This window comes from Crinia signifera, chromosome 5, assembly GCF_055691185.1.
Source record: "Crinia signifera chromosome 5, ASM5569118v1, whole genome shotgun sequence".
NCBI classification, from domain to species: Eukaryota; Metazoa; Chordata; class Amphibia; order Anura; family Myobatrachidae; genus Crinia; species Crinia signifera.
The window spans coordinates 81,081,596-81,108,083 of record NC_139221.1 but is presented as its reverse complement, the minus strand read 5'-3'; the positions used below and the strand labels follow the sequence as shown (position 1 = coordinate 81,108,083).

The 26,488-nt window shown below is 42.9% G+C and overlaps 1 protein-coding gene across 7 annotated transcripts in view; it reads left to right on the top strand.

Annotated features, from left to right (window-relative positions):
* The window catches only part of GREB1L (GREB1 like retinoic acid receptor coactivator), a 112,331-nt gene that overhangs the window by 55,626 nt on the left and 30,217 nt on the right, over positions 1-26,488 (top strand). For all 7 annotated transcript variants that reach the window (XM_083187541.1, XM_083187535.1, XM_083187538.1 and 4 more), the window contains 13 exons: positions 6,559-6,718; positions 9,695-9,895; positions 11,026-11,202; positions 12,357-12,533; positions 14,176-14,286; positions 16,627-16,761; positions 16,842-16,976; positions 17,304-17,423; positions 17,521-17,643; positions 20,174-20,359; positions 20,861-21,187; positions 23,942-24,070; positions 25,677-25,811. In XM_083187541.1, coding sequence (XP_083043667.1) covers positions 6,562-6,718; positions 9,695-9,895; positions 11,026-11,202; positions 12,357-12,533; positions 14,176-14,286; positions 16,627-16,761; positions 16,842-16,976; positions 17,304-17,423; positions 17,521-17,643; positions 20,174-20,359; positions 20,861-21,187; positions 23,942-24,070; positions 25,677-25,811 — 2,113 coding nt within the window. In that variant the 5' untranslated portion in view covers positions 6,559-6,561. The remainder of the gene's footprint in view (positions 1-6,558; positions 6,719-9,694; positions 9,896-11,025; positions 11,203-12,356; positions 12,534-14,175; positions 14,287-16,626; positions 16,762-16,841; positions 16,977-17,303; positions 17,424-17,520; positions 17,644-20,173; positions 20,360-20,860; positions 21,188-23,941; positions 24,071-25,676; positions 25,812-26,488) is intronic.

Sequence of the window (26,488 nt, the reverse complement as noted above, 5' to 3'; positions counted from 1 at the left end):
CTGGGGACTTGGTGCATCTCCAAAACAGCAGGTTTTATGGGGTTGTTTCCAGAATGCACTGGTTAATACCTACCTACCACAAGTTAACACTCTTGACAGAGAATGTTAACTCTAAACGCATTGGTGACTGAAGACAGGAGTAATCCAGAGCATTGTTGCATCAGAAGCTGTGGAAGAGGTTCCAGAGCCCCCAACATTATCCTATGTGCATCTTGGAATCAAACTAATTGTAGAGCTTTCTTTGTTTACCTTTGGTAGCCTATTGTTTGTTTGTTTTTGTAATTATGGATTCTATATCTATGGCTTTGTATGAAATTAATGTGACGATGGAGAGGCATCTGTGAGAGGAGAAAAAAAATCATGTCCTTAAATTTAGGAGGGAAGTGATTTCATATTTTGTAGTTCTGTTTTACTTATTCATGCTAGTGCCTGGGTTATATTGTGTTGCTTTTTACTATGTGATTTGGGTTCTAGGGTGGAACCAGAATAAAAGATAGGCTGCTTTGCATTTAAGTAAACATCCCTAGTCGACCTCTGCCCCATATATTTCATTCTACAGTGTATTGACTCTTGCACGCATGCCTCAAGGTGCCCATACACGTACCAATTACCCGGTACTTTTTGTGCTAAAATAGCATTGCATCGCATGCACAACGATGCTATTTTAGCACAAAAAGGACTGGGTAATTGGTTTCCTGTATGGGCACCTTCAGAACTGGAACCTGTGCTCATCGGGTTGGATCCGGATATAGACATGGCTGCCACAAGGATTTGTTTGATCCTGTGGCAGTAATTGGCATCACATATGATACATAGTATGTGGAAGGGTCACGTATGATATATTGTATGCAGTCCCGGCAGTAGCCTAGGTATTGCATGCAAGGCTATATGCAGGGCCGGAATCAGCATTCTTGGAGCCTGGTACACTTCTATCTCTGGGGGCACCCAAAATGCATACCCAGACTTTTACTTTATTGAATGTGGGTTTTTTTGATTAGAAAAAATTGATAATGAATATTCACTGCAATATAATAGGGCAGGGATGTCGCCGCATTGTGCGTCGTATGGTTCGCTGTGCTGCATGATGTCACTTAGGGATGCCAATCCCAGGATCGGGATCCCGGGATTTAGGGCATTTTTGGCCGGTATTTGAATCCCGGGATTACGGGATCGAAATGTGCAATTTATCCCCGTCACCCCATGTAACGCTGAGTGGGCCAGGGAGGAGGCAGGGTAACTCGGAGTCCAGGCAGTGGCATGGGAAACGCAGTGTGTGGCTCTAACATCATGCTGCGTTGTGTGCCTGTGCAGCGTGATGCTAGAGGTCACAATGCGCAGCCAAACACTGTTTCCCACGCTGTCGCGTCTGCCTCTACACACAGAGTTACCTGCCTCCTCCCTGGCCCGCCAAGTCTCCCAGAGTAACCTCACCTCCTCCACCACCTGCCGCCGTACAGGGCCACGCTGCCAGCTGTCACCCTGCTCCTTTTCTCCCACCTCTCATGTGGCCAGAGAGGTAACAGATACATCATTGGTCATATCAGGAGACCCATCCCGGGATTGACCATTGTTCAATCCCAAATCCCTGGATTGAAAAAATGGCCCGGGATTAACCTCCCTAATGTCACATAACGCATTAGTACTAGTAGCCAAACAGGTGACCAGACCTAGGGGGGGTTACTAGATTGGGGTATGTGTACGTTTTCTTCCAGGAACCCAGGTGGGGAGGCAGCACCCTTTATAAATCATTGCTAGTTCGGCACTGCCTCAGACATGCTTACAGCCTCTGGGCCTCTCAGAGCCTTGGGGCCCCTCACAAGTTTGGGGACCTATAAGAGTGTCCCCTTTGTCGCCTGCCCTGGCTATATGTGATACCTCGACTTAGTGTATGGGGGCCTTTAACCAGATCACCATCTTTGCACTCGAAATAAAGTTCGTAACACTTTTTTTTTTTTTTTTTTTTTTGTCAAATGGTGTGAAATTTTACCTCTGAGATTTGAAGGGTACATTACCCCACATCAAACTGAAATTAGGTGCAAGGAAACAACAAGAGCAAATAAATTGTTGCTTTTCCATTATTTTTACCAAAACTAAACCACGGAGGTCAGCACACATCCCTAGTTATAAGCAAGCAGAATTGTAATCTTGTTCAAAAAAAAAAGACAAGTTGGCTGCATTAATATTTAGAGAAGTGGCCAAAGATGATCAGCATAAAACTATTTCTCAATGCTACACTGAATTAAAGTTGTGACGGAAAGAACTGTTTCTGTCATTGTTTTGAGTCTATTATAATCAACTGAACATGAGGACTCTGTCCTTGGATCACACGTATCCTTGGACTGCATGTTTACAGGAAGGTTGCTTGCGTTTAATAGACTCTCCCCGTCACATGTTAATTATGTAAATGTATATTCTGCAACTGTTCCAGAAGCCTGCATATATTTATTTCCAGTTTTTGTTGTATTTGTGTAAAGGTTATCTCTGTCTGCAGAGCTGGTGTAACCCAGCAGTGGGAAAATCTGATTTAGTCTATATTTCTCCTGACTAGACAAAATATATGTTCTACTGATACTCTGCTTGACGCAAAGGGATGTTCTGTTTGCATACAAAGACTCACCTGACACACTGAACTTGAATGTTTCGGTTGGTTTCTGACCTTTTTGTTATTAGTAGACTATTGTGGAAATAGTTCAGAAGGAGTTTCTGATTTCTAGAACTGTAGAGGTCCGATTTTATTTATTTATTTATTTATTTATTTATTTACAGGTTCTTATATAGCGCAGCAGATTCCGTTGCGCTTTACAATAGTAGACAGTGATAAAACAAACTGGGTAACAACATACAGACTTGGAGGTAGGAGGGCCCTGCTGCAAGCTTACAATCTATAGGGATATAGGGGGAAACACAAGGACAGGCACCAGTAATACCATAGCAGTCCCACCAAGTTACAAGTCCAGAAGGGTAGCTATATAATACATAAGTGCCTCAGAGGGTTATGCATGTAGAACTTAAACATTATAGGCTTGCCTGAAGAGGTGAGTTTTCAGGGAACGCTTGAATGTTTGGAGGCTATTGGAGAGTCTTATTGTGCGTGGAAGGGCATTCCATAGGATGGGAGCAGAGTTATTTTCAGAAGAATCCACGCCACAGCCAAGAACTGATGCCCGACCATGGAGAGGAGCCTTAAAGGGGAGGAGGAGGAAGTTTCATTGGGCAGAATTGCTTCTTTTTATAATTGGGTTTATTTATTAGTTTTTATACACAATATAGATACATTTCAAAATCCAATAAAGCGATAAGACCTTATAGCATTAAAAAAAAAATAAAGAATTATATCTAAACAAGGAAATCAATGTTTCAGTAAAGTCAATAAGATAGACATCCTGACATATAAACAGAGATTCCTAAGAGGAGAAAGAAAGGAGATATAAAATATGTAAAAGTAGGGGTGAAAAAGGAAAATGAGATCGAGAAAGGGGGTGAAGGAGAGGTTGGATCAGGGTAAAAAGGCAAGAAATTTTTGAGGTAGGGGTGGAATTGCTTTTTTTGTATAATTCTGCACAGCCAGTCACTGGCACAGTAGAGGGGTATTACGCAATGTAGTGAATGAGTAACCTAATGGTACCTAGTAGACCTGAGTGACAAGTTGCTCCTTATCCAGTGCCAGGTAATGTTTATTTCAGCTATAATCTTGTCTCCTCGCTTTTTGAAATACATGTCTTTGGTTTGGTCTCAGTAATTAGGTTATTGGTTATGGGACATTATTGGACTTTTCTATGTAGATTTTTTATTTTTTTTGGTGATGTTTCTAGTTCACATTGGCCTTAGGGGGGTAATCAATCCAGGGTCACGACTGTCAGGATGTCCTGATAGTTGTGACCCTTGCCCATTCTCGGCCCGCTCCCCTGTTTATTTCGGTGAAATGGGGGCGTGGCTGCGTAAATGGGTCTGTTTTGTTGAGATACAGCCTTGATCTTGACAATCCACGGCCGATCTCTGCAAACCCGACAGCTATTTCCCCCATCGGAAATAGTGACGGGTATTGAATAACCCCCTTAGTTTGCTATATTTGATGTAGCTGTAGATTGCCTGCGGTCAGTAGTCCACTCTGGAGATTGTTGTTTGCTTTTGTTTACCTTGCAAAAGAATTTCTGGAATTCTTAGGAAACAGGAAAGTTTTATTCTTATCCCCGACATTTGACATATGACTGTTTTATTAGGCACAGAGAGATTGCTGTAATTATAGCAAGTGAGGTGTCCCGTTCACAGGATACATTTTTGTTGAATTCGCAAAGCTTTTTTTTTGTGTGAGTTTTTGTTAATATGGTTTTAATTGTGTTCTCTTCTACTTTAGATAAGTATATGTTATCAGATGCATGATTAAAGGGGTGTACACACGGAGAACTTTTAACAGTTTAACTTTTAACTTAAAGTTTAGCCAAAATCTCACTAGTGAGCGACTTTAACTAAGCGATTTGACTAGCTACAACAGCGATTTTGACTAAGCGTTTTTGACTAAGCGATTTGACTAAGCGATATTATAGGGAGATATGTCTAACCTTGACAGATCTTTACTAACCTTCTAAGCAATTTTGACTATGTAGTCAAAATCGCTTAGAAGGATCACTCAGTGTGTACACCCCTTTAGTCAATATTGTCTAGCAGAAATTGCTTAGCATAGATTGACTGTGCAGGCGAGGCAATTTTGACTAAATCATAGACTATCGGTGCTTAGTTAAAATCTCCAGTGCATCTAGCCAAAATCTCTTCCTAAATGGCTTAGTCAAAATTGTCCATTAATCAAAATCTCCCTATGTGTACACCCCTTTAGGCAATCAATCTCTGTTTGGCTGAGCCCCATGTGTATCAAGATGTAGTTAAGCTGTCAGAGAGAAAGCTAATTACATCCTGCCAGCCTCAGGAGCTGCAGCCAAATACACAGTGTAGCAAGAATATTCCTGCCTGCACTGTCTATTTGGGATACGGTCGAATGGTCAACCATAGGATGGTCGACATACAGGAAGGTCAACAGGGGTCTAGGTCAACACATGGGTTAGGTTGACGGTCAAAAGGTCGTTATGGGTTTTTTTACTCTTTTTTTGAGCCATCCTGTGCTGACAGGTGGTATTTCATGCCCTACCATCCACTAGGGAGTTGTGAGAGAATAAAATAGTGTGCCGAACGTATCGAGGCACCGTTCCCGAAACATACCGAGCGATACAGTACACTTTAAATTGTGTCCATGTTGACTCGACATTCGGGTCAAAAAACCCCATGTTGACCTTTTGACCGTCGACCTAACCATGTCAGCCTAACACATGTGTCGTCCTAGTCCCATGTCAACCTATATCCCTATCGACCCTCCTGTATGTCGACCCAATGGCTGTTGACCATCCTATGGTTGACCAAACAAACCCAACCCGTCTATTTGGGTGGGCAATCGCGACGCTGCGGGGCCAAGGCATTGCTATCGCTCACTGTGTGCACACGGGCCGACTCAGGCAAATCTTTGCAGCAATTTTGAAGATGTAGTCAAAATGGCTTAGAAAATAGCCCCGTGTGTACACCCCTTAAGGACTAGTTTTGAATGATTTTATTCTTACCTTACCCTGCTGCATTCTGTTCAGTGCTTTTGTTTAACCCAGATACATTTTCTTGACTTTTAAGCCTTGAGTATATAATAAAATCCATTTTCTGTCATTTGTAAATAACATCAACCTTATAACAGGGTGTATTGGCTCAGCACGTAAAAACATTTCCAAACCGGTCAGTAAGCCATAATTCTCCTGTATAATTTACCTAATAGTCGGTGTTAAATCAAAATAAGAGTGCTGGATGTTTTCAGTAAACACGGTCATGCTGTGCATTAACTATTTCTGTCTATACAATATATATAATGTGTAACAAGGGAAAGCCACAATCTACGCCTAATTTGGTCACTGCTGGAGCCTGCAGAAAATCTTTAAGAATCCACGCAGTTTATGTAAATGAGGCCTTGATCTGGAAACAGCTGCTCAACAAATAGATTTAAACACTTCTGTGACATGTCCCCCGTGATGTTCTCCACCATATCACACGTGCCTCCCCCGAACCTTCCAAATCCCTGTTTGTCATGTTTAGCTCTAATTCATTGTCATGCCTTGTGTTACTTATTGTGACCTGTCCCATGGCTTCTTTATGCTGACCACCTGCCCTGTATTAAGGAGCACAAAGTCCCTTCCCCCGTCCTAGATTTGACAGATGGGACTCAATAAGGCAAGCATAGGAATATTGTAACCTTTTATTATAGCACTGTGTACATTGGATTAACTCTCCAGTATTTTGCACATGTGTGCACCCACCATCAATAGCTTTTCCTGAACATTTGAGAGCTGCTTTAGAACATTCTTAACTATGCATTGTGATATGTTTGTCTTCATAAGTACCATATAAATGTCTTGTATCTGCTTGAAGATGGAGACCTTCAGCTAAGCAAACTGCTGTTTGGTATCCCTCAGTTCTGTGCGTCCGTCTCCCCCTGATTATTTAGCTAGTGTAATGTTTGTTTGTGTGTAACAGGCGATGGGGAACTCCTACGCAGGACAGCTGAAATCTGCACGGTTTGAGGAAGCTCTTCACAATTCCATAGAAGCCTCCCTAAGGTGTAACAGTGTGGTGCCGCGTCCAGTGTTCTCCCAGCTGTATCTTACTGCCGACACCCCTGCGTTCTCTCCAGAAGGTGATTATTCTATGGATGGGTGTAATAGCCTCATGCTGTTGCTGAAGACCTAATGGAATTAAACTAATCAGGGAGGACTTTTGGTTATAACTAGAAATATTGCCCCACCTTGAATAGTTTGACTGCAATGAGCAGTGCTTGTGTGCCTATTATTATGCCCATTAAATGACACAGCAGGTTGAACATTTACGTCTTGCAGTATACATACCAGCATTTCAGTGAGGATCACAGGTTTTAGTATTGTATCATTTTGCATTGAAAACTGTTAAGATTATTGGGTTATTCAGAGCTGATCATCATTTTTAGTAAATGGAAAAAACCATGCACTGCAGGTGGGGCAGATGTAACGTGCAGAGAGTTAGATTTGGGGGGAGTTATTTTGTTTCTGTGCAGGGTACGTACTGGTTGCTTTATTTTTACACTACAATTTTTAGATTTCAGTTTGAACACACCCCACCCAAATCGAACACTCTGCACATGTTACATCTGCCCCACCTACAGTGCATCACGGTTTTGCCCATCTCTTATATATTTAGCCAGATCTGTCACTCATCCCCTGTGTATATAACGTTCCCTCCCAGCGAGATACACAAACCCACCCCCCTAGTGAAAAGACCAGTGTTCTAAGTGTATAACGTTCCCGCCCAGCGTTATACACAAACCCGCCCCACCTAAGGAAAAGAGCAGTGTTCTACTCACCCCACCCCCTTGACATCACCTCCCCCCCGCCCAGCCAGGGCTAAAGTACATGCCCACCATTGCTCCCCCCCCCCCCTCTGCCGACCCCCCCGCAACCACTGGGGTGTCGCTGACGCTGTGTCGCCCACATACCCCTATCACACCTCATAGCCCAGCCTCCTGCTCTCATGTTCCCTAACTCCCACCCAGTAGGAGGAGACACTGACTCAGGGCCACCATCCTGTACTCCTGTGCTGCCACGCTGGACCCTCACTCACTGGCAGAAGCTGCACAGTGTCCCCCACCCTCCTCTTTAGTCCCCCTTACGCCCACACACCATTATCACTACCCAGCCTCCTGTTTTCCTTTGTCGTGACCTCCGCCAGTGGGGAGCCGCTGACTCAAAAACACCCTACTATACTATTGCGCGCACGCACACACACACACACACCTAAACAACTGCTTTTTAATTAAACAAAAGAATACACACCCCCTTCCAAATCATATGCTCTCCATTTAACACATTTCACCTATAACTCAAGTTGCAATACAGGCATCTTTCATACAATTCTAACCATATTTCTCACAATACAAACGTTCACAAATTAAGGGGACGCAGACCCTTACGACGGTGTGAAGAGCGCCTATAGGGTGCAATGAATCACCTAGTTTGCTGATAAATGTGCTTTGCGAACTGATCTGCATAGCCCCCTATGTTCATAGCTCCAACATCACCTAGGTATTTTGATGCAGCGCCTGACAATACATAGATGAGCAAAAGAACAAAACAAGAAAATAGTGATTTACAGTACAAATGCAAATTAGGACAAGTACATGGTAAATAAGACAGTTACAGCAGCGAACACTGATGCAATTATAACAGTGGCAGAGATATATTCTTAGAAAAGCACACGAGGAGAGAGGGCCCTACTCGTTAGAGCTTACATTCTTTGTTTATTTTCTCAAACAGAAGATGTGCATTGGCACAAACTAATATTTGCATAGGGCCCAACGGAGTCTTAAGCCCCCAACCCCCCTCACTATACACCTGAAAGACATTGCACCCAATCATACAATTTCAAGGGTTTGTGTGCAGATTGTGTGCATACAATCGAGCAATGCCGGCCCCGCGGTGTTGGGGTCTGGGAGCAGATTGCATGTGCTTTTAAGTACATGCAATCTGTCATTAGATGGCTCATACAACCAGGGTCATTTGTCACTCCCTACCTGACTAGAAGAGAAGAGAGGTACGGCTTCCGGGCTAGTGAAGACGCTGGGAGCCGCAGAAGTTTCCAACGGCAAATGGGCGGGGGCTGAAGAGAGCGGCGGACGTCCTTTTGCTCAATTCTGTCACTACTCTGAACACCGTTTTCAGAGGATTGCAGCATTAGGGCTATTTAATAATGGAGTAGTGCAGCAGATGTGAGCTGACTGGTACTGTAGTTGCTGGCAACCTATAAATCAGGGTTGCCGACTTTGAAGAAATCCTCTACGGGAGAAGCCCGGAGAGGAATCTAGCATTACTCGTTTTGGGGGCGGGGCTTAACTGTGACGTCATTAAGCCCCGCCCCATTACAAGAAATAGCCAAAATGAGTTATCCATGTAGGGGGCGGTGCTAAAACGTCACGATTGTGCCGTTTTAGCTCCGCCCCCTCCCCTGAGACCCGCGGATTGCGGCATATAAATGCCGCGATCGGGGGGCTCAGTGGGGGTCCCCCTGATTCCGGGAGGGTTGCCCACCCTTCCGGGGGCCGGGAGGAAGGACCCGATTTTCGGGAGACTCCCGCAAATTCCGGGAGGGTCGGCAACCCTGCTATAAATAAAAAACCTGGATCCTATCCTTTTGATCCTAGTAGGCCAGCCCCTATTTAAATGAAGCTTCAATCATACAATCATTTAATGACTGTACATTGTGTGTCCAAAAACCACCAAGGACTGCCAGGGAGTTGAAGGGAAAGTTGGATACAATCATGGTTGTAAGCAGGTCTTTCTGATGTATGGCCACCTTTAGAGGCTTATGTAATAGACTGTAGGCAAGTTACTGTATACAGGAATTCTGGTGATTGGTTTCCAGTTTTTTTTTTTTTTTAAAGCGGCAATACTTTTACATAAGCAAAACCAGGATGATTTTGCCTTTTTAAATAATTGCCACTTTAAGTAATAAGGGTGGACTCACCGAAGTTCCCTCACAGCCTGCAGCTTGCAGGCTATTACATAAGCCCATTAGTATATTTCCAATCATGTACCTTGCACAAATGTGTGTGTTGATGGTGTATATTATATTTTTTGTTGACAAGATGTAGATGTAAAGCCCAAAGTGGAGGAACTAGAGAAGGACTTTGCTCAGAGGTACACCCAGAATGGCAGCCTGGATTTCTCCAATAGTCAGATGGTGTGTGAAATAGATGAGGAGGATGAAGATGATCTGTCCGATTCAAATAGTCCCCCTTTGCCATATGCACAGAAACCAGCACCGGAAGGCTCTTGTACTGTGGATGGTAAGGTCCTGCCGGTCTTCTAAAATGCTATTGTAAACGAAACAGTGATGAGCAGCTTCAAAGGCTACAAGTGTATCCCTGTAACTGCCAAAGGTCCCTATATTACCCTTCGTCTCTGTAAAGCCTTAAATTAAATATATTTGGTAACGCAAGCTTGTGGCTTTAATCCCCATTTTATTTTGCCATCTATTTTTGCAAGTATGTTATTGTTTGTTCCTTTAACTTTGAAAGGAAACAAATGGGCAAGTATTTAGGATGATTAAGTCAGTTGGTCAAAATTGGTATGAAAATGGGCAAGCAAACATTTTTATTCCTCAACCTGCAATGTTTACCTTTATATAGGAAACAAAGGGGGGAATTTAATAGGATGAGAGATTCAGAAAGTGAGAGATTTGGTAAGAAATCTCCAGGTTTTTTTTAAAGCGGCAATCATTGACACTTCCAAAGCAAACTGGTTTTCCAGTGTAAATGATTGCCGCTTTAAAAAAACCTGGAGATTTCTTACCAAATCTCTCACTTTCTGCATCTCTCATCCTATACAAATTTATTTGTATTTATATAACAAATGAGTGACACCGGCATGTTTAGCGGATATTTTGAACATATGTCAGAGATGTTGGCACTCAAAGGGTAAAGTGAGCCATGGGCACATATGAAACAAGCTCTCCCCCGTCTCATTATTTATTAATCCTAGCTTGTAAAATAGAGCACTTCCTAGCTGTTACAATGCCTTTTTTTTTAAATTAATCTAACCAATCAACAATCGCCTCTTCATTGTGTTCATACTTAAATGTCCACAAATGTTTATTCTAAACCCCATTCCCCCCCCCCCCCCCAGGAATATTTCACTGCCTGATGGGAAGTATAGGGTGATAGAAGTCACTACTGAGTTACATGTTCATAGTCAATTAGTGTCTTCTAATCTCCTTTTACCCCTAATTTCCAGCTGGGGGTGCATTATTACCTATATGCAATCTGTCCATTATATTCTGCATGTTGAAATGATACTTCTCAATTTCACATTGTTTTTGGAATACTGTGCTCTATGGTCTCCCAGCACATGACCTTTGGTGTCTTTTCTCCCTTTCAAAACATAATGGAATATAATACTGTTGTTTCACTTTTATCAGGCTTTTGCCAAGCAGGAAAGGATTTGCGTCTCGTTTCACTCAGCAAAGAGCAGATTGACGTTCCTGCAGGATTTCTTTTGGTTGGAGCAAAGACTCAGAGTATCCCGGAGCACATTCTTGTCTGTGCAGTGGATAAAAGGTTTCTTCCTGATGATGATGGGAAAAATGCACTTTTAGGTAAGTTGTGTGCAGGGGCATAAGTTTATACCAGGGGCCCGGAGGCATCATAGTTATTGATGCCCTTCTACGATTCCCCTTCAAGTGTTCCGTCTTTCACCACCACCCCAATCCTAGCAGCTCCTAAATACACATGTTCTCCCCCAGCAGCACACAAATACACAGGGCTGCCGAGAGGTATGCCGGGCCCCGGTAAATATTTTGTGGCGTGGCCCGTGGGCTAACCGCAGGAGGTATAGCAGTCAGTGAGACGCTCATGCTGAGCCTGCTGTCAGCACAGCACATGCTGTAGGTGTGCTGTTGCTGCCTGGAAGAGATGGAGGGGGTCCCCGCTCCCGCCCCCTCTCTCTCTCGGCGGCCCTGTATACACAACCTCACCCCTTTACCTCACAACATACACTTCTAACACCCCAGCAGCACACAAATACAACCCCACCCCTCCCTTTCACAGCATACACTTCCAACCCCCCAGCAACACACAGATGCAACCCCATTTCTTACCCTCACAGCATACACTTCCAACACCCTAGCAGCACACAGCTACAACCTCACCCCTTCCGCTCACATCATACACTTCCAACACCCCAACAGCACACAGATACAACCCCACCCCTTCCCCTCACAGCATACACTTCCAACAGCACACATATACAACCCCACCCCTTCCCCTGACACAATACACTTCTAACACCCCAACAGCACACAGACACAACCCAGAGCTCCTCCAGTTGTAACGCCACTTGTTTTGTTCAGTTCTAGCATCATAGTTCTTTACACATCGTTTTCTAGTGCATAAGTAAAATCCAGCTTTATCATAGCTGTTTAGTTATTATTTACCTGTTTATTAAATATCTTTGTCTGGCTCTTGTCTTCTATTTATTTCTGTCTGGCACCTACCTTGTGTGACCTCTCTGGCTGGGTCATGTGGTGGCTGAATAAGGTTGCGCCTTCTCTCTATCTCCTCTGTGGTTTGTCTGCTCTGTCACCTTCGCTTTCTCTTGCTTTGTCTCCTATATCGATCTTGCCTTTCTTTTTCTCTCTCTCTTTCTCTCTCTCTTTCTCTCTCTCTCTCTCTCTCTCTCTCTCTCTCTCTCTCTCTTTCGATATAGATATATAATGATTGTATACTATTCTTTTTTTTTTTTTTCTTTAAGGTTTCTCTGGAAATTGTGTTGGCTGTGGAGAGCGTGGATTCAGATATTTCACAGAGTTCTCCAATCATATAAACCTGAAACTTACAACTCAACCAAAAAAGCAGAAGCACTTAAAGTATTACCTAGTGAGGAACTCTCAGGGGGTACTCTGCAAAGGTTCCGTTATCTGCTGGAAAGGTAAATCACTTGGTTTCTTTGAACAACAGTAATGGTAATTTTCATTTTTCAAAGTGGTGTTTCCTGAAAATGCCATTTGTCATGAAGATCCAAATTACTTGCCTGGTGTTCCATGCTGACACCAGTTTAGGTGGGTTCCATGATTCCTACCATGGTCAAAGTACAGAATTCTTCTTGCACTCTCCGCAAGGCTGTTTGTGATTGCCAACATGCTGCCAGTTTAGAAAAGCTTTCCCCTGTGACTTTTGTGACTTGTCTTATTGGTATCTGGACGCCGAGTCGATGCGGTTTAGTCCGACCATGGTATGGTTGACCACCCTTAGTGGCCCCAGCTTAGTTAGACGCGTAAAGATACTTGGCCACTAGGGATACAGTAACGCTAGACACCGGCGGCTGATCGGCCGGACCATGGTCGACAGAACTTTTTCAGGATTTTTTGGTGCAGGTCCAATTACTATCCTAGTGGACATAGAGTTAGAATAGAATAGTGTGACGAGTATAGCGAGCCATGCGAGGGGTCACTGTGCCCATATACATTGTCCCCAGGGACCCCTATGACATTCGGTAACAAAAAATTATGAAAAAGTCCCGTCAACCATGTGTCCGTTGACCATGGTCCCACTGGTCAGTCGCAGGTGTCTAGCGTTACTGCCTCCCTATCGGCCGCCGACTATCTTTTCGCGTCTAACTAAGCCGGGTGGACTACGGGTGGTTGACCATACCGCAGTTGATCTAAACCCCGTCAACCCGCTATACCACAACCGTCCTATCTATTGTGTCACCAGGCAAGCAATATTTTTGATTGAAATTTAAATTTAGGAATTCTACCAAAAGCGGTTTCTGACTTTTAATTGGATTTAAACGGTTAACAATAAGAGTGGGTAACTTGTTTGAATTGTTAATAATGACCATATATTTTGGTCAATTTTGTCCTTTCACTAGTGACACTACACTGCCACACACATGTGCAGATAGTTCCTTCTTCGTTACCGTTACATTGCTTCTGCTCTATGTAATTGGGTGGTCCTAGGGAATTCTCTGCCTCCTATGGGATATGTATTTGCGGCTCTATTTTGTCTTTAAAAGTGATTTGAAATATTTTAGTAAAGAAGAATCTTCTTTACAAAAGCAGCAATTTGATTCTTTCTTACATTTGTTATTTGTAGCGAGAGCGGAGTGTATCATTGGGAGATTCTGCCGGTCTGGATAGTTTTAGTTGAATACTCCTCACAATGGCCCTTATTCTGATCTGATTGCAGTGCAAATTTGTTCTCAAAATGGGCAAAACCATGTGCACTGCAGGTGGGGCTGATGTAACATGTGCAGAGTTACATTTAGGTGGGGTGTATTGAAACTGAAATCTAAATTGCAGTGTAAAAATAATGCAGCCAGTATTTACCCTGCACAGAAACAAAATAACTCACACAAATCTAACTCTCTCTGCACATGTTACATCTGCCCCACCTGCAGTGCACCTGGTTTTGCCCATTTTCCAAACAAATTTGTACTGCGATCAGATCTGAATAAAGGCCAATGTGTTGTATTCATCCCCTGCAGTTTCTGCTGCAGTCTTCTTATTTATCGGTTTCTTGTGATGCTTTGCCGCTTTAATTGGCTAAGTGCCATAAATTCTATTTTTCAGAGAGTCGAAGTCGTACATTTCCAGTTCCAGTTGTTAAGCCGATGACTTCCCTATCACTGACTTCAGAGAATGGAAACAGTAATGAATATAAATCTGTATTCTTGCAGTCAGGTAAATGTTTGCAATGAGGTGATCTGCATCTATCTTCTGAGACCATGGGACTGATTTGTCATACGGTCACTCGGACGATATATATTAGGTTGAACACTGAAGGTAGTCAGGGCTTTGGTCGACACCTGAAATAGATCACCGTGGCTAAGGTTGACAGGGGTGGAAGATCGATACAAGCATTAGGTCAACAATGGGAAGATCAACAGTCAAAAAGGTCGACTTTTGCCGACATGCGATATTTTATACTTTACCATCCACTACGGCCTGGTGGAAGAATATAATAGTGCGAGGCACCGAGCCATGCAAGTTAAAGACGTACACTTAGACATGGTGTCCATGTCGACAATGTAGACATTCAGGACAAAAAAGTGAAAAATCACGTCGACATTCTGACCATGTCGACCTAAGCTCTGTAGACCCTCAGTGGTTTGTACTGAAGTTATGTTGATCTTCAGTGAGTCGACCCAAGGACCCATACTCCCTGTTTCAGACCTGTTAGCAAGGCTGCAGTTTTTGCAGCTGGACAAGTTCTTGGTGCACTGCAGGTGGGGCAGATCTAACATGGGCAGAGAGAGAGTTAGATTTGGGAGAGTTATTTTCTTTGTGTGCAGGGTAAATACTGGCTGCTTTAGTCTTACACTGCAATTTAGATTTCAATTTGGACACCTCACCCAAATCTAACTCTCCGGACATGTTACATCTGCCCCACCTGCAGTGCAGAATGGGTTTATCCATCTGCAAAAATTGCAGCCTTGCTAAGCGGTCTGAATTTGGTCCAATGTTGTAGTCAGATGTGCAATATTATGTAATTTAGCTTTTGTCAAAGGGCTTAAGTATTCTTATATAGCTGATAGCAGATCTCAAATAAACAAACGATTTATATTTGTAATTTCTTAAACACCGTGAATAACAGCACAGGCGACATTCTGCTACAAGTGTCATTAAGAATTGTTAGGTCTTTTTCATGGAGAACTGGCACTTCATGCATAAGTCCATCAAGTTTAACTTCTATAGGATCTCCTGCAGTGTAAATGACATGGATGAGATTTCTGTCTACAGAATCTGTTATAACCAGAAGCCCCGGACACACACACTACCTGACTTAATTCTGAAACACAATAGTGCATTATGATTAATGGTTATAACCCTTTATTTATTTTTCTGCAAAAAAAATAGTGTAACCCTTTTTTTAAATAAAATCCATTGAATCTGCCATCACAACCTTCTCTGGCAGAGTGTTTCATATCTTGACTCCCCTTCCCTTCCTTCGCTGGGTGAGAATCTTCCTCTCTTCTTACCTTAGGATCGATAGATATAGTTATATAGATATATAGAGAGAGAGAGATGGAGAGATAGATTTATTTATATAAAATGTGTGTGATTTTACAATAGTAAATTTACATATGAGATAGAATTTTGTAGCAGATATCTGTTATACCAGACTCCTCCTTGTGCCCCACAGTCGACATGGACACAGGATTAAGTGCACTGTGTCCCCTCGCATGGCTCGCTGCGCTCGATTTTTATTTTATTCTCGACACTATTTTATTCTCCCACCACACCCTAGTGGATGGTAGGGCATGAAATACCGCCTGTGGACACATGTCGGCTCAAAAATCAGTGAAAAACCCCATGTTGACCTTTTGACTGTCGATCCTAGATCCTGTCGACCTTGCCGTATGTTGACCTAGTGGTGTTGACCTAATGACTGTCAACCATCTTTAGTTCGACCAACTGAGAGCCCATGCAGAGCGGAAGATCAACACAATTTCTTTCTCACTGGAATGCACTGACTCTGACATTGTTGCATTGTGCAAAGCAGGAAGTCACGTGACTTGGCTGCACTTCCTTCTTGTTGTTACCAGTGCAGCAGCATAACCCTGCTTCTGGGACCTAGCCAGATGTTGTTGTACCTCTTAAATGCTTCGGATAATGCAGTTCTGGATTTCCAGCTAGGCGCGTAATTAGGAGTGCTATGGGGGGCACAGCAGTCTCTGTGCATCAGAGGTTTCCATTGTCCCAATTTAGCTGCAGCAAGTTAGACAAAGACTTCATCCCTCATGATGCATTAGGAGAATCTCAGGAACAAGGCTTTTGTTGAGTCCATGAGACAGGACAAGTTAGGTTTATATTGGGAATAGCGGCCCTCCAGCTTTTGATGAACTACACATCTCAGCATGCCTTGCATTAGTTTCAGCATGGCCAAATAGCAAAATGAAGGCAAGGCATGCTTGAATATGTAGTTCATCAACAGCTGGAGGGACACTTATCACCCACCCCTGCTTTAAATAAAAGTAGCAAAAGTTTTCTGCATTTTAAGACTTCTTTTGATTTTGACAGAAATACAATCATATGCCTCAGCCAAAGCACCTACAATTCTTCATTCAAGTACTCCCCAGGATCTCTCCCGCAATAAGGGTGTTGTGAAGCCTTACCCGCTACCGATGCATATTGTAGGAAAGACTTATTCCGCAGGTGCGTTACTTTTGTTGTTCAGGTTTCCTTTTTTCTGTTCTGTTGAACATGGCCAAATGTGCATATTGGATATCTTTCAGCGCCTTCATTTCATGCCCCAGAAGTCCCCAATGGAACCACAGGCGGAGCAAGAGCCACAGTGCTAAACCCCCCACCTTCTCAGGCTCTCGCTCACTCCACCTCTCCGAGCCCTGGCTGTGTCGCTGGGGACAATGGTATGGAGCTTTGCATGCTGCTGTTCTTATTCTAGAAAGAATGAGAACTAAAATAAATAAAAATGTAAAAGACTAATTTTTTCAAACAATGGGTGTCTTATATTCTGTAACACAGATTCTAACCAGCTCTACCAAACTTTCTGACACTACTACGTTATCACCAGTTGAATTCTACAAAAAAAATTATAACTTGCATAGTGTGCAATTTTATCATTTTGATTTTCAAAATAGTCTGTATTTATAATCTTATTTTCTTTTATATTTATTTTTAAATCAATCTGGATTAATAAAGATTATTATTATTATTTTTTTTGGTACTGTGAACAGCTATGATGACTTTTTCTGGTCCGCCCAAAAAAAGACACAGAGGATGGCCTCCTAGCTCGCCAGTTCAAGCACCTGTTTTGCCTTTTTCTGCGCCACCTGTCCGTCCAATGACAAGACCAGGTAAGTAGTCTTCATCGTCAGTGCGCAGAGGTTTTAAGTCGTTGCTCACATTTATCCATGCTCGAGTGTTGCACTTATTTTGCATCATTTGTTTTAGGCTCTCTGCCACAGCCTACTTTGGGAGGGGTTTTCCAGCCACAGCCAATCCCGGCAGGAGAGACCGTAATTGTGCCAGAAAATCTGCTGAATAGCTCCGGCGTACGGCCTGTTATATTGATAGGTGAGAATTAAAATAGTGAAATTGTTTGCATATGTCCTGCACTACATCTAGTATTTAAAAAAAGATACATCTCCAATGTTTATCTTCATATTGAATTTATTACATAGCTGTCAGGCCAAAATGACAAAGATGTACAGTATCTTGATTGGCTTTTACCAGTAAATTAAGCACCATGGTCATTTGTAGCTCTGTAAAGTAGTTAGTTATGCACCATTTACATATTCCATTTTATAAATGTCAATTTGTTATGGTGCAAGGGTCTGCAATCTCATTTTGGTGAAGTCCAAGTTACTCCACAAAAGAAACGTGTGCTGTCCACAGTTTTGGTTGCAGTTTCCTTGTTATAATATCTGCCTGGTATCATAAATATTGGTTTACTGGTTGAATTTAAGCTGAGTACACACTGAAGCAACTCGATGGCGGACCCATATACAGTACATTTGCGGATCGGCTGCCCGATATGTCTGTCCTCATATCACAGCTGGGTAGGGATTTGAATATGCCTGTCTAGCTGAGACCTCAGGCTCTGCAGTAAGTGTGTGGGATCAGTGGTCTCCGAATCAGAACAGTGTTGAATTGATCTGGTGTTCAGTATCCAGCGCTGCTTATCGCAGTGAGTTTAATACTAAAGTAGCATTACTTAGAGAAAATGCGTTGGGGCCTATCAATTATCACCCTTGGACCCGTAAACCATTTACTGGGTGGGTGTTAAGTCTTCAGTTGTGCCATTTTTATCTATAGCACTCGCATGCTTCAGTCTGTAGCACTGTAGTGGCGGGCAAACGCAGAATCCTTTGCTATTATCTTAATGTGTCTTTTTACATGGGCTGACTAATCCGGCCAAGTTCTGTTTAACTCTGAATAGAACGGCTATACGCAAAAAATGTGTACATTTCATGTGCTGTATGCAAGGACGTGCCAGTTTTGTCTGTGAAAGGAGAGCTTTTGAATGGATATTAATTCTATGGGCGGTATTCAATGAGCCTGATTCGCCATGTTTTTATGGCGAATTTGTGCTGTTTGGCGAATTTTTGACTAAAACGGTGAATTTGAAGGTTTTTTTCGCCATGATTCACCGAGTAGCAATCGCTATCTTTTTATGGAGAAGTGGAATGTGAACTTTTAAAATAAAGTGTTTTGTTTTTTTACATTTGGTGTAAAAAAATCAGGAATTTTATTCTGAGGAGGGGCATGCTATTTTTATTCATGTGCTGTAAGCACATGAATATATATTTAATTTAAAAAAAATATATATATATATATATATACTTTTTTTTTTTTTACACAGCAGCCAGCAGGGGGCGCCGGAGCCGAGCCGCTCATTACATATTCATATATTCACTGCACCCGATCGTTACGATCGGGTGTAGTGAATATACGCGGTCCCCTGCTGACATACCTGGGGGGCAGCCTGTGCTGCCTTGCACCCGGGGAGCCCACCTCCCCCCCCACATACGCTCTGGGGCAGGCAGAGAGACTTCCATCTCTCTGCCTGCCACCGTCCTCAGGCTCCCTGCGGCGTTCGCCGCAGGAGCTCATATTCGCCGGTCAGGGGCAGCGAGCACCTGACTCGTTGAATACCGGAGCCGGCGAGGCTCTGGAACGTGGCGAATGTGCAGCGAATCCTAAAAAGGATTTGCTGCACCTCGCAGGTATTCACATTGAATACCGCCCTATATGAATGTCAATGTTTTGGTGGGAAAACAGTGTGGCCTGTACTTAATGGCCGTTCTAGGTACGAAACCAGACACTGGTAAAGTGCTTGGGACTAATGCTAACTAATAATAAAGAAGGACGCAACCTGTAGATGAAGTGCCCAGTACATCGTGCACACAAGAGTTTGTGTGTACCTTGACCCTGTCTATCCTCTTTGGGGATCCCAAGATATCCACACATTAAATGATCCACTCATCTCTGGCAGGCACACAGAGGACAAAAATATGGATCGTTCCATTTTAGGTTGTGCATAATTAATAAGCTTGGTTAGCACTCTTATTCCACCTGGCATTTTCACCTGGAGAGCAAGGGGTTCATGTCCACTTGGACTTGACTTATTTTGGACCTGATTCAAGTTGGTAACTGCACTGCCGGTGCGGCAGATGTAACATGTGAGAGGGATTTAGATTTGGGTGGGGTGTGTTTAGGGTTACCAACTCATCCCTTTAATCTGGGACACATATTAATTACACAGGTCTGTGGCTGGCTTTCACCTGGTTTTAAACTGCCACACCTCAAGACTCCATTTCACCTGGTTTTAAACTGCCACAGAACCTGTGTAATTAATGTGTCCCGAAGTAAAGGGATGAGTTGGTCACCCTAGGTGTGTTCCAACTTGTGGGTGACATGCAAAATGTAGACCGTATTTACCCTGCACCGGGACCCACTGGGGGTTTCCCTTGTACCCCTGACTTTAACTTTTTCCATGCAGTTTATAAAATCCAGTTAAAAAGTACATTTTTACTAAGTGAGATATTAGCGTTGTTTAACATCTTAATTGACCTTCTGTGATTAATATTTGTGATCAATACAGGTTTTGGGGTCTTGCCATATTTCTATGGCAACGTTGGAGATATTGTTGTAAGTCCATTGTTGGTGAACTGCTACAAGTTACAGGAATTGGAGAAGAAGGAACTGGATCAGATGGGAGTGGCCAGCAGCCAATTTTTGAGCGTGGAAAACCTGATTCTTTTGACTATACAATATCTTGTGCGGCTTGGTGAGAATTTAGTACTCGGCTCTTTTCTTGTTTTTCCAGCTTGTTTCCAACTTGTATTATTGTGGCTCATACACGCTGCCTTGGGTTTGAACTACCCTCCGTTTTATAAATGTTCCTATTGTGCATGTACTGCACAGAATCCAAAGCAACAAATACCTGAAAAACCACTAATACTGAACCAGTTCTTATGGGAAAGAGTTCAAGTTGTCTAACCTCGGAGACCAGAACTGACTGGTAAAGCTTAGGTTGTTTTTTAAGCAATATAAACTTGATGGGAGTTATTTACTAAGATGGTATGTTGCTATGGCAACCAGTCAGATTATATTATCTCCTAGAAGGTGCTAAATAAATAAGAATTAGATTCAGATTGGTTGCTATGGGCAACATCCCATCTTCAAAAGAACTCCCATCTTAGTAAATAAACCCTGGTGTTTTTTGTTTTTATCATCCTAAAACTCACCAAAAAAGCTGTTGTAATTTGCTATAATTATGTTCTTGTAGGTCCTGATCAGATACCGATCCGTGAAGTTTTTGAACAGATTGTGCTTAAAGCATTACAGGAATTTACTTTTAAAGAGCTGTCCCTGCAGCTGCACCCTCAAGGCATGTCCTTGTCGCAAGCTCAACTGCCCTGGCTGGCTCGCTTATTGGCCAGTGTTTCTCAGGATCTAGTTCATGTCCTTGTCACACAGAATTCCCTGGCAGAGGGCATCTCAGAGACCCTCCGTTCTATTTGTGATATAAAACCTCAACAAAAGCTCCCAGACTATGTTGTGACAATCTGCTCCTCAAAGATGAGAGGAAATGAATTTTGTGTGATTGCTCTTGGTAAGTAATATCTTTAAATTATTTTAGTGTATAGTTTAGTGGAACCTTTTATAGAGCCTTTTAAAAGTAATCCTTGCTTAGATTTGCTTTTATTTTTAGTTGTAATATATAATAATGATGGTTAAACAAGGACTTGCTATATATATAGATAGATAGATAGACCTGGCACTTAAAGCACAGGTTTGTTTCCAAGCCTAGCCCTGCAAACCAGACAGTAGAAGAAACTCCCAGGTCAAGCATTTGGATTTGGTATTTTGCTAGATTAACCTCTGTGTGAAAGCGTCAGCCTGGTCACAGTTCTCGGCCCTTCGACTCCGACCAAAGGCTGGGTCTCAGTCCCAGGCTTATTGACCTTGATCCAGAAAAAGACTTAAGTTGACCTATCAAAATAACTACAAGTGCTTGACCCAGCAATTTCTCCTTCTGTCTAAAAAAGGGATTTAAAAAGTGATTAAACAGAAGTACAATTATATCCCGTATTGCTTTGTAAAATAAAACATCATCAATAGACACCTAAGTAAGCAGGTGAGTAAAAATTTCTCGCACTGTGGCCGTAGAATGTATTTTGATCAACTCTCAGAAAAGACAAATACATTATCAACAAGCTTTCATATAGCCTTATTTAAACATGTTTTAGGCTGAGCTGTGAGCCACAAATGCCCTGCTGTCTTCATCCACGCAGTCGGTTGTGGATTATTTCATAGGTAGAGCCATGTCTAATTTGAAATTGTTTAGTTTCCTAATCTACGGTCATTCATCTAACCAATGGAATCCGTTCATGTGCACGCTCAATGTTCTCATCAGTTGTGGACGGGCATCTAGCTCCTTCTTTGTGGCTGACACTTGCACTTGTGCAACCTTCTTTGAACTTCTTTATCCATTCATACACACTTTTTTTGTGGCAAAACACTTGCTCCATACTGTGCACAAAGTCTTCTATAAATATCTGCACCATAAAAAAAATGGGTAATTGGAGAAAAGCCGCAAAGCCAGAGTTGTGCAGCCCACTCAAACACTAATGGTGAATGTCCAAACCACCATAGAGTAATACGACAATACAGGAAAGAAGTGTTAGTTTGGCACTACTCTTTTTATGTTCACATCAAGCACAATAAGACACAAAATATTTAAAATAATACATAGCTTCCAAAAGGCAGAGGAATTGAGCTCTTCAATATATCTCAAAGCATAAATGAATTTTGAGGATCCTGCCTGTGATCAAATAAAAACGATCCTCTCCCCATTTGCATGGGAATCGATTAAAGAGGACAAAAACATAAGACCATGATAGTTCAGTACCTTTGGGTAACACAATGCACTCACAACCTTTTTGAAGATAAAAGATAAAAAGCGTGATTCATAAAACCCCAATAGGCAAAGCAGGTACATGTGGGAAATCGCCATCCTGGTCCTCGCTCGTTCTGATGGTAAATTTCCAAGCAAAATGGAAACCAGCAACCGGTATAGGCATCCACAAAAGGTACAGGTGGAGATCCCTCTTTGCAGATGCTTGCCACATTGGTCCACTCTAACATGTTTCGGATGCTTGGTCCTTCATCAGAGGACCAAGTGTCCGAAACGCGTTACACATGAACGTTCTGGCTGTGGCAAGCATCTTCAAAGAGGGATCTCCGCAATTTCCCACATGTACCTGCTTTGCCTGTTGTGGCTTTAAATTACGCATTTTAGCTTCAAAAAAGTTCTGCATTGTGTTATTAAAATTGTTTATTTTCCAGAGGTACTGCACAATCCTGGTCTTTTGTTTTTATCCTCTTTAATGTATTCCCATGCAAACGGGGAGAGGACCGAATTTATTTTATTATATTCAGAATCCTCAAAATTCATGTATGCTTTGATAAATATTGAAGAGCTCAATTCCTCGGCCTTTTGAAAGCTATATATTTTAAATATTTTTTACACGTAATGGTGTCTTGTGTTTTGATGTGAACATAAAGAGTAGCGCCAATCTCGTACACTTCTTGACTGAAATCCCTGCACGCTGCTCTACTTGGGTAACATGGATAAACCTGCACAGCAGTGACTCAGTATGGAATGCGTTAAGAAGACAGTGAGGCCAACAGATGTATTAATAAGTGGAGTGCAAATCATTTTTAACTCTCCCTTCTTTATTACAATGATCTGGTCAAATTATTATTGTGCTTTATATAAGTAAATGTATCCGGTAACAGAATGTGCAATGCAATTATTTTACATGGTAGTTTCTACACAAGTGTCATTTTTACTTATTTTTTAAGTATTTGAATAACTCTAGACAAATTTCAATGTAATTTGTATAGTAGAAGATGGTAGGTTGTTTTTGATGTATTAACATGCTTTATAGTTTCATTATTTATTCTTATGTGCGTCATTTTAGCACAAGAATTTTTTTCTTTTTTAGCATCTGTAAAATCCAATATTGATGAAATTTTAATAAAGTCAATCTGTGTTTCTTTAATGACTGAAATTCAGGTCATTAGATTGGTGCAAGCGTTGCAACATGACTATCAGATATAGAAACCAGCAGAAGATTTTGGCACCCAGAGCTTTGTTTAATACATGACCTCTGTGTGCTTGCATGTCATGGCACCTTGACTTACAATAGAATGGATTGTATTCATTTGGTGTTCCCATCTATTTGTTCAGTTTGTAAAACCATTAGAAAGTCACCGAGCCAGCTGGCACTGCACAGGGGTGGTTTATATTAGAGGCAGAAATAATAAGTGTTAAAACTAAGACATTTTTGTCTGTTTGTAGGAAAATACCAATCCCGGGTGCTAGCAGAGAGCATGCTGACCACCAGTGAGTTCCTGAAGGAGATAAGCTATGAGCTTATCACAGGCAAGGTCAGCTTCTTGGCCTCACACTTCAAAAACACCTCAATGGGTAAGTGCTGTGCTTCCGAGCATCTTATGGGCCCACTGGCTGGAATGATGGAACTGTTACATGTATTTCAGAAAATCGGATGTAGGTTTACATAATGACTTTAATTATCCTGTACAAAGTCAGTCTCTCTCATATCTTTTCAGCATAATCATTCACACATATTACTTTTTACACAAAAAAAACATAACCACTCTATTAACTTGTTTACGAATAACAATTATGCTGGACTGGCTCTTATCTTTAGACCGCTGCCTAGGGATCTCGGGGAGGAGGATGCCACTGAGTCTGGGGTACCTATGTATAAGACATCCTTGTTGTACTCAGGGGCACCGACCGGGCCCCAATAAAATTAAGGTGCATGGCCACCAAGAAGGGGGAATGGCCACGTCACTGTGGGAGGAAAAAGCACCTTAGTTTTTGTGGGCCAGAGGGCACCGGTGTGATCGCACACCAGAGCAGGGGAGAGAGGACAGGCTGCCGCGGTAGCTGCCTCTCTCCCCAGCTCAGCACACAAGACTGAGCAGCTTTTGCTGAGCTTGTCCTCTCTCTCCTACTGCCGGCTCTGCAACAGTGGAAGGGGGAAGCAGGACCCGGGACCCTCCGTCAAACCCAGGCCCGCTCCAAATCCCCCCACTCCCTCAGTCCACTGATTGTACTTAATGCAGGTGGATCTTCTAAGACATAACGTCCACACTGGGTATTGGGGGCAATGTGGTGTAGGGAGGGGGACAGTAGGTTGAGGTTTTGCCTAGGGTGCTGAAAAGCCTTATGCCGGCCCTGTCTACTTTACATAGAAACTATTATTACGTTATTTATATAGAGCAGGCATATTATGCTGCACTTTACTGAGAATAGATCAGCCCTTCACACCAGTCCCTGTCCCAGTGGAGCTTACACTGTGTTCCCTATTACATGCATGCACTATGAGGAACCCCACACAAACACATTCAAGCTCCTCACAGGCCTTAAGGCCTTGGTGGGAATCAAACCTAACACCTCAGTGCTGTGAGGCCGTTGTGCCGGTGGCGTAACAATAGCCGTGGCGGGGAGATGTTGAGTAAATGTGGGCGCCAGAGATCTGCGGGGCTATTGCTGAACCGCTACTGCCTGCCGGGACCTGCAGATCTATTTGCCTGCAGTCCCGACTCCCGGCGCTCCTCCTACTGCTGCTAATGAAAATTAGCCCTAACAAAATGTCCGCCCCCTTACAGCAGACAGGTTTTGAGGATGCTGGAGGAGGCGGCCTCATCTAGCATCCTTAAAAGCGGTCTGTTGTTAGGGGCAGCCATTTTGTTGAAGGCATTTTTCATTAGCAGCAGGAAGAGCACTGGGGACTGCAGTCAAGTAGATTTGCAGGTCCCTCAGACCCGGCGGCGGCAAGCAGATGGGTGAGTGACGATAAATTTTACTGGCGGGGGGACTAATGAGAATACTTTTCCAGTGCTCGTGTATCACATCATATCACATTATGTATTTGAAAGGGCGCAACACATTTATGTAATTGATGTAATTGACTTAGTATTATAATGCACCATAAATACAATGCGTTCCTTAGCAGTTTCAGTAAATATTGGAATTGTGCTATAAATGTTTCCTTGTTTATTAGGTGACAATTTGGACAGATTGCTGGAGAGAATACAAAGGAAGAGAGGCGATAATGTCATTATACCTTTTAACGGTGATGTCAAAGAATGTGTGTCATCTCAGGAAGCTGCCTGCATGGTCCCTACACAAGCCAAAGGTAAAATTCCGCAATTAGAAGTGAAGTCTGAGTCATTTCATTGATGGATCATCATAAAATCAGACAATAAGCTTCCACAATATGATGATTACTGATATCCAGAACAGAAATTGCCCCTTTAAATGTCATTTATTTTCCTGGTCTACTAAGCGACGTTAGATACGACTTGGAGACTTTCTCCAGGGGTTTGGACTTTCCCAACATACAGTACAGGATTTCCTGTGTGTTGAGAGAGCCCAAAACACAGAGGAGCAAATGTGTTAAGGCCCCCATACACTATCCGATTTTGGGACGATTTCATCCGATTTCGGCACTTTGTGCCGATAATCGGGTGAAATCGGCCCAAAATTGCAGGTGTGTGATATCTGATCCCGTGCGCATCGGACCGGATCAGGGAGGTCGGACGGTCAGTACATACGATCACGTCCGACCTCCCTGTATGCATATGCCTGCCCACCTGACAGGCATATGCATGCAGACACCGGGGGAGCAGTGGGGCGGGTAGCGGGTCCCTGAGCGCCGGAGAGTGCTGACCTGGCCGGGCGGTGATGTTCATATATATCAGCAGCGCTGAGGGAGTCGGGAGGGAATGTGGTGCCGGGTGCAGCGAGTGCTGCTGGCTGACCTGGCCGGGCATGTGATAACAAATAGCAGCAGCGGGGACGGGACGCGCAGTG